Raw genomic sequence first — 19,803 nt, 5'->3', positions numbered from 1 at the left:
ATGTTCTAAGAATCTGTTGTCTCTCGTCGATCTGTCTTTAAACTCTTTTTACATGTTCCTTCTATAGAACTGTAACAAATTCAACAAATCTTGGAACAAAACATCCTTATTTGAATGGAATTTAAAATTAAAATGTAGAGCAATTTTTATTTTTTTTTTCAATGGGAGAGAATTGCAAAATTGCATAATAAGTTTTCTTCTTAAAACATTGCACAAGAAATGTCAATATTTTCACCTCTACTTGTATTTAAAGTGAAGATTCACAGTTGTTTAGATCGTGACTTCATGCCCAATATTTAGGTCCCAACAGGAGTTTAAAGTTTAACATATAAATATATGTATATTGGGGAAATGTATAAAATTTTCTCCAAGACTAGAATTTGTGATATTACTATGTTTAACACCAATGACTTACTCTTGACTTGGATAAAAGTTCACAAAACAAAAACAACTTAAATGTTGTGGTTCTAAGTTCTTATGAAGTTTTGCTTCACGAGCACACAATTAAGAAAGAGTAAGGACAGAAGATGATAAGGATGATGGGAGAAATGTAGTTTAATTACAATGTAGGACTCATTGTTAGACAATAATGGTTTTCCATATAGATTTTTTAACATGCGTTAGAATGCAATGTAATCATGGCAAAGCAGTTACATGTACGGAACCTCAACACACCAATATGTTTTTTGGTGGATCAATAAACAATTCTTTAAAAAAAAAAACGATTTCACAAAACAGAGCTCAATAGCCACTTTTAATTCATACGAAAATCATTGATTTTTTTTTTCAGAGATATATAAGATTGGGAATAAGAAATGACCATCTGGTTTAGTCATAAAATACAATTTTATATTACGCGGGGATATTAAGGAAGCATATGAAATCTTGGTTACATCTATATTCGTGCAATCACAATTATATATTACATGTATTATGTACATATTCAAATATTTAAGCAACAAAACGAAGAGCAAAAGCAAATAAAAAATTGCAAAGACAATTTTTATTCACAAACTAGATTGTATTACGTAGATTTACCTGAACTGAATTTTTTCATAAAATATGATAAAGACTATTGAGATAGCTTTGGTTTTGCAAATTATCAATTAGATATTACAGATTAAGCCAAATAATACATATAGTTTAAACGATTCATATGCTAATGACCTTCTTGTTTTTTAGAAATACACTGTAACAACTGTAATGCAATGGCATCTACGATAACCAACCAGGGGCTTCGAGAAAACAAGGGTGGTGCAAATAATTTGGATAGCAGTAGTGATTTCTTGTAAATATATTCTTTTTTTTCATTGACAAACTTATATTGCTTTATACATCTTAACTTGGAGAAATAAAAAATAATGATATAAATTATGCGGACTTTTTACTATTTCTAATCTCTGTTTTCTCTTAAAACCATTTTGATTTAATTGTGATGTGTCGACCGTAAGTTAAAGCCCTTTTCAGATCTTTATTTTCACTCGGTAAAATTTAACAAAATCTGGTATAATTTAATTTATGGGGAAAATAGAGTAACCATTTTTCTGTAAGACATATGTCCTGTTTATCCCATAACCATAATACCAAAATAATGTGACCGTTGTTTATTAAAATTCAGTGCACCAATAAGCAAATCCCAAGGAAAGTTAAAACTGTTTAAACCAGCAGCACCGTTCTTAAAGTTCAACAGAGAATTACAGATATTGCAATCGTTGAATACTAATTATGTATACGGGATGGGTTAATTTGTCAACATTGAAATAGATAGTGAACAATCTTAATAATAGTAAATAGCTACAATGTGTTATATTCTGATTTAGTTTAGATTTGAAAACTTTTATTATTTTTATCAGAAAGAAATATTGGTATATAGGATATCGTCTTGAAAAAAGTATTATTTTCGAGAAAATTAAACTAACAATGTTACATATTGTAATTGTTAGTCATTTTATCAATCTTAACACATGGAATTGTTAAGTCGATAATTTTATATCGTTTTACTGAAAAATACATAGCTGGACATTACCTTCTTGGTGAAGCATATCATAATCGCAATATATGTTTACTCCCAAAAAGGTTACAGAGGACTATAATATTCACTTTCAGATCAATCAGTTGACCTATTTTATAGTTCTTAATGTGTTATCATCCGTTAACAATATAATTTTAACTTTTTAACACTTACAAGGCTAATCATTACCGTTTTTGTTTTAGGTAGGTATCTCAAGTACAAGAAAAATAAATCAAAATTTATGAACCACCGCCCCGGGGCTCATTGACCGGTACAAAGCAAGAAAGTGGCACGTTTTTCATATGTCCTCTTCTATACAAACATAGCTGTTGAAAAATAAACCTAAAGGCAACATTAAGTCCATAAAGCCCTCTACCGCACATGTGAATTCCATGGGCCCTGCGTTAGGAATTGGTGCACTAAGGTGTGCTTACATATAATGAAAGTATTTAACATCTTAGCAAAAAAATATTCCTTTGGACTTTAACAATAAAAGTAAATGCATGATTATAACGTCCATTGATTTCTCTATCAAAGTTGTGAAATTCATTATTTCTCGGTCAGACGTGCATGCTTTATTGCGGGGTCAATATTGACAAACAGAGAAAGTTCATTTCCTCTTTGATTTCTTAACTCCACTTTTATGTACATTTTAAGAAAACCTAAATACATGGTTATGATGTCCATGAAGCCTTTTATTCATATTCTGAAATCTGGGGGTCGATGGGTCAGTGGTATAAGGTCACACGGTACCGCCTATATAACCACATAGTGAAAGTGTATTAAATTTAAGAAAGTTTACTTTGTATCAGATCTAAAAACACTATAAACATGTGTCGAGGGTTTGAGCTTTAGGGCGGGCCTAGTATGGCTATTAAGTGAAACTGTATATTTTTTACCTCTTTATTCAAGGCAGGGAAATATTTATTAACGTATGGTTTTGATAGGCATGAAACCTAAATTGTGAAATTCATGACCTATGGGCCCTTAGTTTTGGTATAACTAATATGGCCATATAGTGGGGATGGTTGAGATTTTATATTTTCTTCTGTACTTTCACAGTCGTGGGAGATAAAAGAATGCATGCTTTTATGCATATAGTGTACTGCTGCGCTCTTCGTAAATTTAAAACTTCATAGGCATACATGTACGAGCCTTTTGTCAACCAAACGTTTACAATTGTTGGCATCGAAGCTTAGATATAAAAATTTGAGTTAATTCTCCCCCCCCCCTCCCCCCCTCCCCCAGCACCACCACCATAAATGTTTTTAAACATCAATTCTGATTAGGCTTAGACTCTAAAATAGAGTTTAGGTCACAATAAAGAGACCCTTGACAGATCAATCTATAGTACTGTTGTATGCAGGTGACCGTCGATGCATTTAGGCCTCTTGTTATCATTTTCAACGTCATTCCTTTTTGGGAGTTGACTCTCCTATGCACTTACTCGGGCAAAGCGAAAGTGAAACAGTGTTTGGATCTAAGCACAAATCAATACCGCTGACAACACTTAGTTATTGAAAATAATCGATAAATTCCATGCTATGTATTCTGCAGCATTGTTTTTCAAGAAAACCTATTTTTATTAATACCATGAATATAGTAAGACTTTAAATTGTACAAACAGTTTAGATATTTTTAAAAGTCATATGTTTTCCTACGCTAGATTTCAATTGAGTCTCACTCAACCAGTCGATTGGCTGCCCCCTTTAATATCCGACAAAACAAAGTATCTCTTGCTTGTCGGAGATAAACGTAGACAGCCGTATATATTTTATATATATTAAACCATTCATAGTTGTAAAAGCTTGTAAAGGTGAAAAATGATTGATCAAACCTGACTCTTTTAGTTATTTTAACCTTCACCACATTTTCTACATGGAGTTTCGGGTTAATGAACATTCAAACTACTGGGCATTTCATACTGATGAACCTTCGATCTCTTCGGCCTTCGTACTAATGCACCTTCGGGCTTATGTGCAGACCCCAGATAATGCTGTTTATGCCTTTCCTCTCCATCATAGTAAATTCGACTAATTTTACGCGGTATATGTACGACTATATAATGTCTTGTATTATATACAGAAAAAAAACACCTACATGTACATCAACATAAAATCGTCAACAATTTTATACCTAGATAAATCCTACCCTTATCTTTTGAAGAGACTTGGACACGATTTGACATAAAAGTTTTCAAATTTTATTTTTCCATTTTCAATGTTTAAACTGATAAATAAAGACTTTAGAATGCTTTGTCAAAATTTGAAAGTCAAATATAAAGTTATGAGCAAGGAACAGAGTTCATAAATCTTTGTTTTGTGAACAAAGCTAGAATGTTGTCATTGTTTACATATGTGTTGTATTGGTGTACGTTTTAATCAAATGTATCTTTCTTTTGTTGATAATAGTAATTATGAAGATATTGAATTAGTTTAAATTGTTTTTGCATGTCATTTTGTTTAAGAAATGGTAATTCTTTACCTTACATTTTTGTAACCAACGATAAGACTCGAGATTTCTTTACATAACAACCAATTATTACCTTTGTATCTCGCTTGTAACTTGACTTTAACATTCAATATTATGGTCAATCATTTTAAATGCACCAGTTAACAATTGTATACATAAATCAAAGAACTGAAGTACTGACGGGTTGATTTTATCAATTGTTATGTATTTTGAAAGCAACGATATGTGATTTTGTATGGCAAGTAAATTCCTATAGGTATTTGAATTACGCACTGCGGCAACGCACTTTGAAAAGAAATTACACACTTGGATAAATTTTTATCAAAGTGCGTTAAATTTTGGACCAAGTTTATCCACTTTAAAATTGTTATTCAAAGTGCGTTATGAAGGTACATCAACATTTTTTTAGTATCGACACTGTTAACGCTCTTTGAAAAAAAAAATTTTATATCACAAATTCTGGTTTGTTGATGGTATGATGGTTTTTTAACACTCGTGAATTTAATTTACCGTATTTAGAACGGTGATGGGGTGGAGGTGAGGGTTAACCAAAGATGCTGGTCAAATGCAAGTGCATCATTTAATTGATTTCAAAAAAAAGAAGGCCCCCTACCCTCATTTTTCCTTCCAAAACATATGACATTCAGCAACTTTGAGTAAACATTTAAGATCGGAAAAAGAAATATGCTCTGTATAAGTAGTGTTATTGAAAAAAAAGAGCTGGCCGAACAATAATTTCTTAATTGCTATGTTAAAGAATCTATGTGTTTCAACAGTAACCCTCGTCTCGTATTCAATCAAAAAACTAATTTCAAGAAAAGAATATTAACATTAACGAACATTAAATCATTATAAACTTTAAAACACGCTTTAGAAAGTTGGTTATTTTCTCGCACCGATCTTCTAAAGAACGTTTTGTTTTGATAAACATAAATGACGTATCCTTTTATCACACTATGTTTGATTACAAGCATCCCGAATTGTTCTTTGCGTGTAAATTGTCGATTTTGTTTTATGAGAAAAAAATTCTCATCTAGAAAACTGTTTATCAAGTTAGCTGGGAATGCACTAGGTTCTTTTTTAAATATGTCACATTAAGCTAAACAATGTTAAAACAATCATTTATTGTATATAAAACTATCAACTATTTTCACTAAACCATTAACATTTTTTTTCAAAGTGCATTAATATAGACGATATCAACGCACTTTGAAAAAAAAATAATTCAAAGTGCGTTGACTTGCTCTAAAAATTAACGCACTTTGCAAACATTTTTCAAAGTGCGTAATTTTTCAAAGTGCGTTGTAACAACGCACATTTTTATAATATGAATCCTACAGGAATTTCGTAAAAACCCAATATCAATCATGTTTTGTTTAATATTCAAAGAATTGTTCTATCAAACTCCGTATTAGTAATCGAAATAGTTATGAGGAATTGTATGGATCGAAGCAAAATTGAACTCTACTCTCGTTCAACCAGACTCTCAGATGTATCCGTTAACTCCGACAAGCAATAGAGACTCTGTGCTAGTCGGAGATTTACGGAGACAATAGGGCGTCTGGTTGAACGAGATTATATTGAACTCTGGCGTAGGAATACGTAGAATGTTCGACTTCAAAAATATCTAAATTGTTCGTACCATTTAAAATCTGACTATTTACATGGTATCTATAAATGAATTTCCTTGAAGAACTCGTTACATCGAACTTATTGATTAGAGCTAAATGTCGTCAGCGGTGTTGATTTGAGCGTAGGTCAAAACACTGTTTCACTTTCGGTTTGCCTTCGTTACTGCATAGGAGAGTTGATTGAAATCAACTCTTAAAAATGAAAATGAAATTGTTGATCATAAATCGTGTCCAAGTCCCTTTAAAAGGTCCGTATTGCTCTGATTTAAAATTGTATTCCGTTTTATGGATTTTTGAGATGGTTGACAGTTTCTTATTGTCATTTTTCATATAAAACATTTTTAAAGTGTGTGTCCATTGTAGATACACCAAGGGATACTGTGTTATTCAAAAGGATCTAAAAGAACTTTATTCATCGTTGCACGACTTTGTCGTTAAACAAGAATTCAAAACGCATATACTAAAAGATGCTTTTGGTATGGATGATATCGAAAAAAAGTTGAATCAACAGAAAGCTGATGTCATGAAGACAGAATGTCCAATAGTGATTGCGGGTGAAAACATTTTTTCATTATTATTGAAAGCAAGAAGGTCATTACAAAGCGTACATATTTTGTTGATCTAAAGTTAAAAAAATATTCTTTTTCTCATTCTTAAAAAAACATATTTCACTATACTCTTATTTGACAGGGCATGCATTGAGCTGAATATGTTTAATTTACATTTTCAAATTGTTTTGCTATTTCACACTTCAGAACTTAGATAGAAAAGGGGAGATAACTGAAACACGGTGTACGTAGAAATTAAAACGCGTCCGACCCTTGGTGTTCTCATTCCAATTGATCCTTAAGGCCTGTGATAATACTGTTGGTACTTACATGGTATTTTTGTTCAGGCATTTCTTACGTGTATTAGTTAATAAGTATACCCATGCTCTCAGTTTAAAAAGTCCAATTAAATTTTGTTTTAATATATATGCTCTCAGAGTTTGTGCCAAGTGAAATTTTAAGTTTCTGGTATATAGTTATTAGCAAAACACAAACATATTCCTATGTCAGTAAAATTGTGTATCGGTTTAGATACTGATATTTAATCCAAAAAAAATAGATAAATAAATAAAAGCATCTGAATTCAACCTACATAAACAAAAGACTTGAATTTTAATGCATAAAAAAACATACATGCTTGTAAGTTCTGCTTTTCGCCTATAAGTTGGCAACAACATGTAAAACTCATAAACTTAACATTTGTGAAAACATAATTAAGTTGTAAATAAAATTGAAAAATAAAAAGTTGAAGAGTGTTAGCTTATATCATGACCAGTTTCATGTAACTTAACTAAAATGCGTCTTGTTTACATAATACAGAGTTTTGATCTTGGCATGTCTTTACTGCTAAAACAAAAAGACAACTATAATTACATTCTGTTTTAAAGGTACTCATGTCTTATCTTAGCATTTAACCATAGTCAAATTAAAGACACGAGCATTTTAAAAAAAAATCCTCGAATACTACTGAAGATATTGTACATACATTTTAAATCGTTATTCAAAATTTACGGGCGTTTTAGTTCTTTTTTTCTTTTGCTTTTGTTTCATTTTGTCTATTCCTTATAATATATTTACATTTTAACAGTTAGGAAAATTTGTCGGTCAAGTTAAAATCGAAAATATTGTGAATAGTTGCAGATGAACAAAACATGTTTACGAACATTTCTTAAATCAATGAAAAGAGCCTATCATAAACGAGTTTATGCTTACATAAATCTTTAAAAATGCCTTTTTTAACATAAGGAGAAACCAGTTCTGGGAAATCGAGCATAATCAATCTGATACTTGATGAAGAGATTCTACCTACTGGTATTACATCGTGTACATCAAGGGTGTGCAGAGTCAAACATGGTGAACAGTTTGTGATATCTACCAAAGACAACAACGACGAAGAACTAGAGGAATTGTCATTTGAAAACTTGAACAAAATGGCTAAACAAATGGAAATTCTTGCTAAAACAGACGATGAAAAAATCCGTTACGTTGATGTATATATGCCTGCTCCCTTGCTACAGGTTTATATTTGAAACACTTTTGATAATCTGTTTATCAAAACAAAATTATTTTTTTACCATAACGTTTAACGATATTTAAATGTCCAGGTGCCTTTGTCAATGAAAGCCAAACCAATCAAAATATTAGCTCAATATATATATATATATATATATATATATATATATATATATATATATATATATATATATATATATATATATATATATATATATATATATATATATACTTATACAAGAACCGTGTTGTGTGATATTTCATGTATCTCAGACTCACGTTGTGGGATCCTTCGGTGGTTTATGGGTCATCTATATTTTGACCCATAAACCATGTCGTCCAAAATTCACAGGGAGGTTGAAAATGGTATTATTAACATAAAAAACGAAAAACATTTTTTTTTTACCCACACAGATATATTAAAAAATGTCCCACAACTCAAAAGCTATTTTTAGAACATCGCGTCAAAGCCCCTCGCTTTGAACATTTTGTCTATCTATAAACATCATGCTATAAAAATGTAGTTTGATAGGCAAATCATATTTTAAAAACATATTCTGAAACTCAAGTATCATATCATTAGTTTACATTAGTGAAAAAAATCCAACATTAATGATATTGTTTTTAAAATGCTAAATCAGACTCATTAATCTGCAGCAATTCTGAATTGCGCAACATGTAATATTTTCCTACGCCAATATTACGCCAAAAATATAGTCCCTGTTAGATTGTAAACTTTGATTACTTTTTCTATGCCAAGTTGTATGATGATAAAAAAGAAAGAAAAATATTCTATTTTAATTTCCTTTCATCTTGATTTAATGAACAATTAATCAATTTTACGTTTGCCAAGTCGAAAACCAGAAAAGACTCCTATAATTGATTTGATAATTTTTTTTCCTGTATTTTACGGCTTTAAAAGAATTATGTAGAAAATAAAACAATATTTTGACATTCTATATTTAATCACGATTAAAGTAATCCCGGTACCTATATATAATTTGGCATCATTTTAAAGAGGAGGTCAGGAGCTTGTTCACCAAAGATTTAAGCCCGGGTACATCCTATGAAACAAAGATATTTTTATTAAGCATCATTATTTAAATTCTTATCTTGAATTTCATAAACGTTTAGGCACCTTTCATTTACTAGATCTTGACCTTAACCATGATTATTAAATTAATTAAATTGTGGAAACATAAAAAAATCTTATACTCAGTGGTTGTTTTTTTAATTCACAACAGGTTATAATCAACATTTGTTGTAATTATTTTGTCCCTGCAACCAGGTACTGGTACTTTTAATGGGCGGTTTTTTGTCTATAAAAGGCCATTGTTTTAAACATTCCATATTTAAAATTTTAAATGATGATTTTTTTGTATCTAAACTTGTAATAATCTTAACTAATGAAATTCATAATCATGTTAATATGAAGATGTTTTAAAAAAAAGAAAATACACATTAATTGTGAGACATCAAATTCATAATTATTGGAAATGAACTATATTATCAATATGTTACAAGCACTGTATGATCATTTTTTTTTTACATGATATGATATGCTTCCTGTATGGTACATGTATAACACTTTTTCTATATATACACTTTTTCATACAGAAAGCAATATGATATCATATCATGTGAAAAAAGACCATACAGCGCGAGTAACATTTATCATATCGTACAAAAGCAATTCGTGCTATGCTCGGAACGTTTTGTAAAAATTGTATAGCGTGTGAGAAGCATGTGAGAAACACAGAAACATGCAGCTGGTATAGTAGTGTGATTCAGGTTTTTATTTGTATGAAGAAGAAAAATTATTACCCTCCTTCTCTCCCCCCCCCCCACACACTCCGGATACACCCCAGAGCGTGCATGGGGATTGAAATAATAGGAATAAAAGGAATATGTCGATCCAAAGAGATTTTATGAAGATAAATACTTCATCCCCCCCCCCCCCCAATATTTCATTTTACAAAGGGATACTCTGATTTTCGGTGCCCTTGTATTTTCAATTTTGAAAAATACATTGTGATTCATATATCGTGACCACTATATTGTGATATGCATTATTGTTGCATAACACATGCATTTTTCATATGACCATAATATTTCATCATATGAATGCATCTGTTTATATGTAACATAAGACTTTTTATCTAAGTATTGTTTTCATTATTATTTTACAAGCATTGATGAGTATGAATCTTCCAAAAGCTTGGAAAGCACATTAATGATGCATCCTCAGACAAGCCCAAAAATAATGCTGTTATGAAATTAATGTTCAACAACACCCCAAGCTTTGCCTCTTTGCAAGGTAGATGGTAGGAGACAACCCTTACCAAAATATTGACATTCTGGCAACACATTCTCCTAGCAGTGAGCGGCCACTGCGCCACCCACTCGGCCATCTAGGCAAGACAAAAATCTTCCTTTTGATGACGAACGGAACCTAGCGCGCTGGCCGCGCACTACACAATCTTTTGAGATACAGGTGGAATACAGTTAAACGATAATTTGAGAGGATCGGAACGATACACATTGCATATATATATATACATAATTATATAATAAGCACAAACAATGCAATCTTTATTTATAGCAATATTGTCATGTCGAAGATACAATCATATCCATCTCGATATCAGGGCTGAATTTCAATATAAAGCGAACTTTATTTTTTAGGGAAACGTTATGATCGTGGATACACCTGGTTGTGGAGATATGGGACAAAAAGAAGTTTCAGACATGATGATGTCGTATCTACCTAATGCATTAGCATTTGTTTTTGTGTTAAATGTTTCAAATGCTGGTGGAATTCAAGATGACAGGGTATGGTGTCTTATATACATTCTCAAACAACTTGAATGACTATACTGGAATACTTATGCACTGCAGAAAACTAGCACACTGATACTTGATTTTATGCAAAAAGAAAATATATTTATGATGTTCTTTTCATCATTTTTCTTCTAAAAAAAAATACAATAAATACTTAAATATTTGTCTAGTAATAACAAACAATACAAACACATTTCAGCTTCTTCAAATTATTTCTAAAGTTCGAGATTCAATGGATGAGATGGTTAGTTTTAATCCAAAAGATGTTATTTTCCTGCTAAACAAATGGGAAACTATTGCTCATGTCAAGGAGAACAACCGTGACGAGTATTTTGAAAAAACCAAAACATGTATACGCACATCTTGGAAAGAAACTGATGATTCGTATATTTTTCAAATTTCTGCAGTCAAGGTATCACAAAGAAAACTACATGTATCGATTTGAAGGGAAAACAAATCAGTAAAAAATAAGTTATCAAAAATCCTGGCAATTTTTTGATTTAGCACTTTTTTCTTTTCTGTTTAAATGCGTCCGTGTACACATGATGAGGTCAAAATGGCATAGTCATTAAGTTGTGAATTTGCTCCTTTCAGGTTTCAGAGGGAGAAGAAAAATATACCAAAGTATTTAAGAAGTTTCAAAAGACTCTCAAAGATGTAATCACAAGAAATGAAAACAAGCGAGTAAAAGTTCATCTAAGGTATTTAAACTTTTTGAATCTATTTATTTTTACATCTATTCCATATTTAATAAATTGCTATTTTTGATAATCAAAATAAAACGTAAATTTATTTTCCCAATATATATTCTTAAACTTTAAGAACCAAGTATGCATCAATATAAAGATAACTGTATTAGTAATCAGTCGATATTTTTCTCGAGACCTCTGGTATCAATGCAAGGTACATGTACATATCATGAAAACGTGTGTGTGTGTGTGTTTTTTTTAGACTTCTGAATGAAATTCTGGATGAGTTTAATAGGGTTCTTTCCACTAAGCTTCTTTGTGCAGAGCAGAATGCTGAAGATAACGAGTCAAAATTAAACAGATTGTCAACAGAGCTAGAAAAACTAGAAAATAGCAGAGAAGAGGTATTTTTATGTATCAAGAATTCCGTATTTGTTCTTCATAATATGTACTATGCTATTATCAAAATGATATGAAAACGTTCATTGTAAACAAGAGGTCAATTGGCCTTAAAGGTCACCTGAGTAGCATATAACCCATACACAAACTTGTCGAGGAGTCTCGTATATGCATTTAATTAATTAGGATTCATTCTGGAGTAGAACATTTATAAATTTGTAAAGATGACCACCTCTATGCCTGAAATATTTCAAATAGAACTGTTAAACCTATAATTTTGGCGAAAAACTTAAAGATCTGGTCTACAAAATCATGAATTCAGTTTTCCTTTCAGGTGTGTGGGAGTAAAGAAGATAATTTTTTAACATTATATGCATTAAGGATGACGTTTACTCAGAATTAAAAAAAATCAACTGATGATAATGAAAAAAACAACTATTGTGTGTTATGGACCTTACACGGTAGTGTTATTCTTCACTTTCAAAAAAGTAGGTCAATGACCTACTTTTTTAGTTAATGACCATTGAATATTTTTTGAAAAATCCATAAAACTTTTACACTATGATTCAGATTTTTTGATTGTGAAAATAATACAAATTGCTTAACTCTTTAACAAATGAAATACAGTTTATGAATGGTAGTGACATTAAATAGATTCAACGCATTAAGTTTTCATTTACAATTTCTATAGATATTCTAGTCCGAATTTCCTCTATCAGTTTTCAAATTACTACCCATTTTTGATTTAATATAACATAAAAACTGAATGATGATAATGCTAAAACATTTATAGTATTAAGTAAGTAAATTGACCTTTCTCTGCTAGTATAAAATTTATATGAGGTCAATGATTAACATTTTGAGACATTTTTAAGCATTTTTCAATATTTTTGTAGTGTGTGTCATACGATTATCTAAACGAAAATGCAAGATAAAACCAACAGAAAATATGCAAAATTATGTTGATTAACAAATAAAATCTTACCTTTAAATATTATAGTACTGCCAAAAATATTTCAGTGGAAAACAAAATCTGAAAAATTTAGTCCAAATTTTCCTCTGTTTTGCTAAAAGTTAAACTTTGTCAGATCTTTATTCCATAATTTTGTAAAAATATCGATTTTTATATCAATAATAATTCATTTCATAAATACTTTTTGTATTTAAAAGAAATTTTATTCATGAAATTGAACTTTTTAAGAATCCGAATTTGAGAACTCAAACCCTGAGTAAACAACGTCCTTAACACCTATACATCCATTTTTGCCCTGCCCTAGAGTCAAAATCCATACTCCAGGGGACATGAAAATTAATATAAATATAATGATAAATATATATGGGAGTAGAAAATAAGATTTTCTAAGATTTAGTACATTTTAACTATATGGCCATATTGGCCCCACCCTAGAGCCTGAACCTCTGGTCCAGGGGTCATGAATTTCAAAATTTAGGTAGAAGGGATTCATGGACATCATATAACTATGCAACCAGTCTTTTCCCTCCAGTTGTGGGAGTAGAGAAGATTTTTCAAAATTTGACTTTTTTTTTTTTTGCATATTTGGACCCACATTTGGCGCCTGGGGGTAGTAAAGCCATGAATTTCACAATTTAGATTCATTTTAACATAGAGATACATGACGTACCCCACACCCAAAATGGTAACAATCAGTCTTGTAGTTTTTAAGAAGTAGTTAAAAAAGTAAATTGTTTACGCTCGACGAACGCCGCACGACGAACGACGACGGACAAAAACGGATAGATTTTTAGGAGATAATGAGATTTAACATTGTATGGAGTAAATTAAAAACAATGCAAATGAGCGAACTATCTAACAACAGTTATAAAGTAACAAATCAAAGTTAGGTGCATGTATATCTGATAAATCCATCCACTTTAAGGTGTTATGAATTTCTTTAACCGGGAAACAACGATGCCTAATAGATAATGGGATGAAGTAATGTCAAACATTGACGACTGTACGAATATCTAACAAACTGTTTTTATTACAAGTATTACCGGTACCATTCTAATGAAAGTATTACGAATCTTCCCAAATGAAACATAAGTCTTGATTCTACTTTATATAAAACTTTCTTCATGGGTACTCGGTGTGAAACATTCTTCACCTAAGGAGGAATTTGTCCGCTATTGTTTTATTTTCCTACTAAGAATTCGCCTGCGTTGCCTTTCTGTTTCACTTGACGAAAAGTGATAACTGATCATTCGTTTGTATTTCGCCATTTTATAACAAATGATGAATTTTTAAACGACATCACATAAAATGTACTCAACTCTCTCTCTCTCTCTCTCTCTCTCTCTCTCTCTCTCTCTCTCTCTCAAGTTACGAGCGGCAATGTTTTAACGTAGCTCGCGGGTTTGCTGACGTCACAATAGGGATCGACGTAAAGAGTCGACCATCATAGTAAACTCATACATGCTTTTTTTTAAATGACAAATGAGATATTTAGAAGCTTAAAAGGAAATATTTCAAAAAACTTAAATGCAGTTTATTACTTTTTATACAAACATTTATAATATCAAGTGCTCAAAATTTAAAGATGTCACATACTTTGTCACATTTTGTTCTATAAAGTAAGAGTGTGCGTTGGAACTCTTCCATTTAAAATCATGTTTTAAAATAGACAAGTAAATTAATTTAACCCTATGCATTAAAATCGGAGTTTTTGGGTTTTTTTTACAATTATGACTTCCGTAATTTTAACTACCGATCAATTTTCTCAAAATTCTTTTGGCTTATACGATTACAAACTTATTATGTCAGTAGTTGCCTGGCATTTTTGTTTTGGCATTGATTGACTCAGAATTTCATAAAAATAATAGCAATTTTCTTTACAGACTTACATTAATTGCATGTGTGCATTTGATAACAAGTTCTAAAATGTGTTAATCAGCTAGTCTTGTCAATAAATGCATTTCAATATTTGGGTTCTCAGACGTAAGGAAATGATGACGTCGGGCTAACGTCGTAATGAAAATATAAGGTTTTGAGAAATCTTTTAAATCTTTAAAGTTGTTTTGCAAAAAATTGGCCGAGAACACATACTGATTATTTTTTATGAATCGATTCATAATTATCTCCTCTGTTGTTTTGTTGAGTATAATTAATTTCGTCTGAATCGTTTAAAAGTTTGGAGTATGGTTTTGTAATGCGTTTCTCGAGTAAGATGTGCATTTTACTATTTATTTCATTGAAATGGCGTTGCTTGATTTTATCAATGACACTGTATTTGAAACACGATTACATTATTACCGCGCAGACGAATCTCAAATAAATTTTAGAAATAAAACTCTGAAACCTATGGATCACGTGGACAAATTTCAAGGTAGGTTTTCTCACAAGCAGGTAAACCCGCGAGCTACCTTAACTCCGCCCAGCTACGATCGGATTGGACAAAAGTTAGTCAAAACATTATGTTGAAACTATTCTAGAGTTAACTCCTATTAAAAGCTTCTACGTAGTTCGCTATATCGAAGATAAAAAACCAAACACTTAATATAAATACATCACTTAACAAAAATTATCTTTTTCTTTTATAGACTAGAGTAAAAAGTCATAAAGCGTTAAATTATATAATATCTTAACAATACATTTTTACTTTAACTACAGGTACGTTAATTCAATTTCGGTGTCTTTTCATTTTTGCTAGGAACTTATCAACATCGAAGGAAGAATTGATATTTTTCTTAACGAGGCAACGACTCAGTTACATGAATATGTTCATAGTCTTCACTTCAGAGCAGAAATTCTTAAAGATACAGACACTTTTACAAGGTTTTCCATCAGACGGGCATTGGATGTCCGCATTGAAGAAAATTTAAAAGCTTGGCAGGAACAAAATATTGAAAATATTTTTCAGGAAGTCATAATGGAATATCTTTTTGAAAAATTTGAAAGCATTCACAGATCTTTGCATTCAATCAAAGAAAATTTAAAAGGATTTCAAACTCCTTTTGATGTTGATACCAAAATAACTCCAGTTATAGCCTCGGCTATAAAATCCGAATTTACTTTAAAACTATATGTCCTTGTAGTGGGTTTGAATTTGATTAATGTAATTAATCGTAAAGTATTACTAGGCATTGCAACAGCGGGTATTGTAGGTGGAATAATCTATTCGGGACTAATGATTGCACGTGCTGATGATTTTGAAACCACACGTGAAAAGGCTTTTCAAGCAAGAGTTGATGCTTTAACAAAAAAAAAAGTAAAATATTTCCTTCGCGAAAATTATTTTGAACCGATACAGGAAATGAAAAGGGCGTTTTTAGAGGGGGATTTGGAAAAAGAAATGAATAAAATAAAAGAAAATATCTCATCGATGAGAAATGAGCACAAAACATACATATCTCAAAAGGAGATTCTATCTTCACTGCATCAGACCGTGATTCAGAAAATTGAGCGTCTAAAGCAGATTGGGTGTATTGCTTTAGTTAACGAGTAATTGGATCAAAGCAAAATTTACAGTTAAAAAAAGTATCTGAAATGAACTATCATCAATACTCACTGATTGCAGTTTGCAGTGTCGTTCATCTTCTACACATTTTATAGCACTGTCATATCTGTACGTTCTTGATTTTGTATCGTCGCTCAAGATACTGCTGTGTACAATTCACGATAGCCAGTAAGTTTTTCTGACTTTTGACTCTCTTAGAGGAATTTCATCATGCAGTACAAACGGTTCAGTTTCTTTCTTTTATGAAAGGTTTGCCGATTGAATTTTTTTTACAAATTGAAACGTTTTGGTCATTTTAGAAAAGTATTTTTTCTTATAAAATTGAAATGATTATGCGGGGACATACAAAAGGTCAAAATTCGTTATTTCATATTGTCATGTTGATGAAATGTAAATAATCTTGTGAAAAATTGTACATCTTTCATGTGACTACAAAGGGGCTATTTATGCTTAAAATGTTTGAACATAATGTCACTACGTATACCAAGATTTGTATTTATAATGCTCTTATCAAATATTGAAAAAAAATAGCAAAATTCAGGAAAAGATATATTGGCATTTGTGTAATCTTGTGTTTCTCAAATATTATTTAGAAACATGAGTGGAGTACTTTGTTTTTGTGAATTTGATAAAATGCTTTGTCTTATTACCTTTTCATTGCAAACTACAAAAACCCACGGAGTAAAAACAAAACAGCAAATCAAGTACAAGGTCATATCAACTTGGCCTCATATCTGAAATAAATGGTAGTTGATGTTATATCACAGTCAAAATTTGCGTTATCTCCCTGTAACCGCAAAAAACATTACCTTAAATGCCTAACACATATTGTATTCCAGAAATATAGCTAAATGATATGTTAATATCGTATGTTGTGGCTTTTCTTAGATTTTTACCAATTCCCATGTTGCCCTTATGTTATAATTGTTTAGTATAAAATATAAAATAACACTAGCTAAGTTCCTTGATAGAGTTGTTACTTGTTATATGACTGTCTATGTTTTATGTGTCAAAATCTAACACCCTATGATTTCCTACGTCCCATTCATCAAATCCAAATTTAGCAATGATAATGACAGATACCTCATCCAACCCTGTCTTTTGCTTTCTTATTTGGCACATATTTATTTTATTAAAACATATCAACACTAAAATCAAGTCTATTATCGTTAAATTTCATTTTAACTTCAAAACACTTTGTTCCTGTACACGTTTTACACAAGATATAAAGATACCTGATGTTATTTTCATTTGTTTAAGATATAAAGATATGTGCTATTTTTTTTCATTTTGAACACCTCTTTAAAGAAACTTATCAGTGAAAAAAAATATATCTTGTAAAATTCAAAAAGGAAGATTTTTTCACGTGCGATTCTTATATTAATGATTTTAAAATTGTTTCCTCTTGCAAACATATATGTATAACAAATAGTTGACTGAAGTAAATGACGCTGTACTCAAGAACACATTTTAAATTTTATTATTTTTCAAGTTAGCATGTGTTTTAAGTTGTTTATGTTTGTCGAAGTAGGAATGCTTTAGAAAGTGATCATGGTAACAACGCTTTTTTCTTATATTCATAAAGAATTTAGATAGGATATTGAAGATTATACATGAGTTCTTGATTGATTCTATTACGACATATTGTTTATTTTTGTATGTGTTTATTTTTTGATACGACTTCCATTAAGAAAAATCACATCTTATGTGTTATGTCCATGCCTATTTATCGCTGTTTTACACAAATCATTCTTTTTATTTACTTTTATTCATTCGAAGAGGCATATAAGTTATTTTTTTTCCTTTAAGGTGGCAAATGATTGATGAATTACAAAACATTGCAAATAAAATTATTGGTGATAATAACTAACTGTTGTGTAATTCTTATCATATCTTGTGTAAGTTCTTATATATTGTTTTTATGTTTTCTTTACGGCATACTTTATGAATACATATACAATAACGTGACCATTGAACAATAAAGCTTAGATCCACTGTGCACATAGCTGACATTAGCAGTAATCAATTGTTTGAAGCGTAAAACCTAATAGATTCTTCTGTCGTGATAACTAACACAGATTTTTTGTTTTTAATATCATAATTAATTACAATGATACATGTACAATGTTCCATTCTCTATGTTCATTATATAGAATAAATGTGTGTTGTAAAACATTTGAAGCTTAAGAGTTTTCAATAGAACTCCGGCTAAAAGTAATTCCTACTGAAAACTTGTATGAAGATTACTGCATATCCTTATAACCGTTTATTTTTCAGGACAACTGTTGCGTAATTCTTATCATGTCTTTTGTAACGTCTTATATATTGTTTTTATTTTTTCTCTACAGCAAACTTTAAAAAAAATACTTGGGAAAGAATAAATAAACATTTAAGATAATTTTCATTGTTATAATTGTAAACGCAAAGGCAATTTCAGTTTTGTTGGTTTCTAGAGCTTTTTCTTTTGGTTCTGATATTGTACAGCATTGATTATAATTCTTATCATTAAGGTGTTGCAGAAGTACATTTAAAGTTAGGAAATATTAGCGTTGACGTCGACCGCGCAAATAAAGTGATTACATCATGCATCGGTCACACTAAGATAAAATTTGTTCTAAAAGCTACCGATTTTCCTCTTGCTTTATTTTCTAAAAAAAAAAAGATGAATTTATTAAAACCTAGATACTAAGGAAATTTATTAAGTTTTGAATTATTTCAACATGGATCGGACAATTTGTTCAAAGCATCGAACAGCTATTTGATAGAGATTTAAAATAACATTTTCTTAATTTAATGCAAGCAAAGAAAAAAATCAGATGATCGAAAAAAAAATCTGTTCAATTGCTATTTACGAGGACTGTTCGGAAATTATTGAGACATTTACTCTTACTCCCTTGAGAATAATATAAACAATTGAAATTTCACAAGAAATTTTTACCATGATACCATTTATTAATGTCAAAATGTACCATGGTATAGCATAGAATACCTAATCACTAGGTTCCTTATTTCAACTTTTCATAGCATATAAATACCATGGCAGTGCATGAAGATTCCATTACATATCATTGAAATCGCATACAATAGCATATCAAGATATGCATGAAATGACGGTACATGAAAGCCAATATTGGTCGAAAATTTGTTAAATCATATTTAAAAAAGATTGTTTGTCTATCTATCAAATAAATTTGTTGTGTGTCGAGGAACCTGGAAATATTAAGA

At 30.6% G+C, this 19,803-nt stretch overlaps 1 protein-coding gene across 1 annotated transcript; it reads left to right on the top strand.

The window, feature by feature from the left end:
• The first annotated feature begins 1,213 nt into the window (after window positions 1-1,213).
• Window positions 1,214-11,676, top strand: LOC136275843 (bacterial dynamin-like protein). Its single transcript, XM_066085909.1, has 6 exons — window positions 1,214-1,288; window positions 6,478-6,668; window positions 7,908-8,179; window positions 10,860-11,006; window positions 11,215-11,427; window positions 11,617-11,676. Exons 2-6 carry the CDS (start codon window positions 6,593-6,595, stop codon window positions 11,674-11,676), a joined length of 768 nt encoding a protein of 255 aa, XP_065941981.1. The 5' UTR covers window positions 1,214-1,288; window positions 6,478-6,592.
• Window positions 11,677-19,803: the final 8,127 nt, after the last annotated feature.

This window comes from Magallana gigas, chromosome 1 (assembly GCF_963853765.1).
Source record: "Magallana gigas chromosome 1, xbMagGiga1.1, whole genome shotgun sequence".
NCBI lineage: Eukaryota > Metazoa > Mollusca > Bivalvia > Ostreida > Ostreidae > Magallana > Magallana gigas.
Note: the sequence above shows the minus strand (reverse complement) of the source record. Positions and strands in the feature narration are given on the sequence as shown.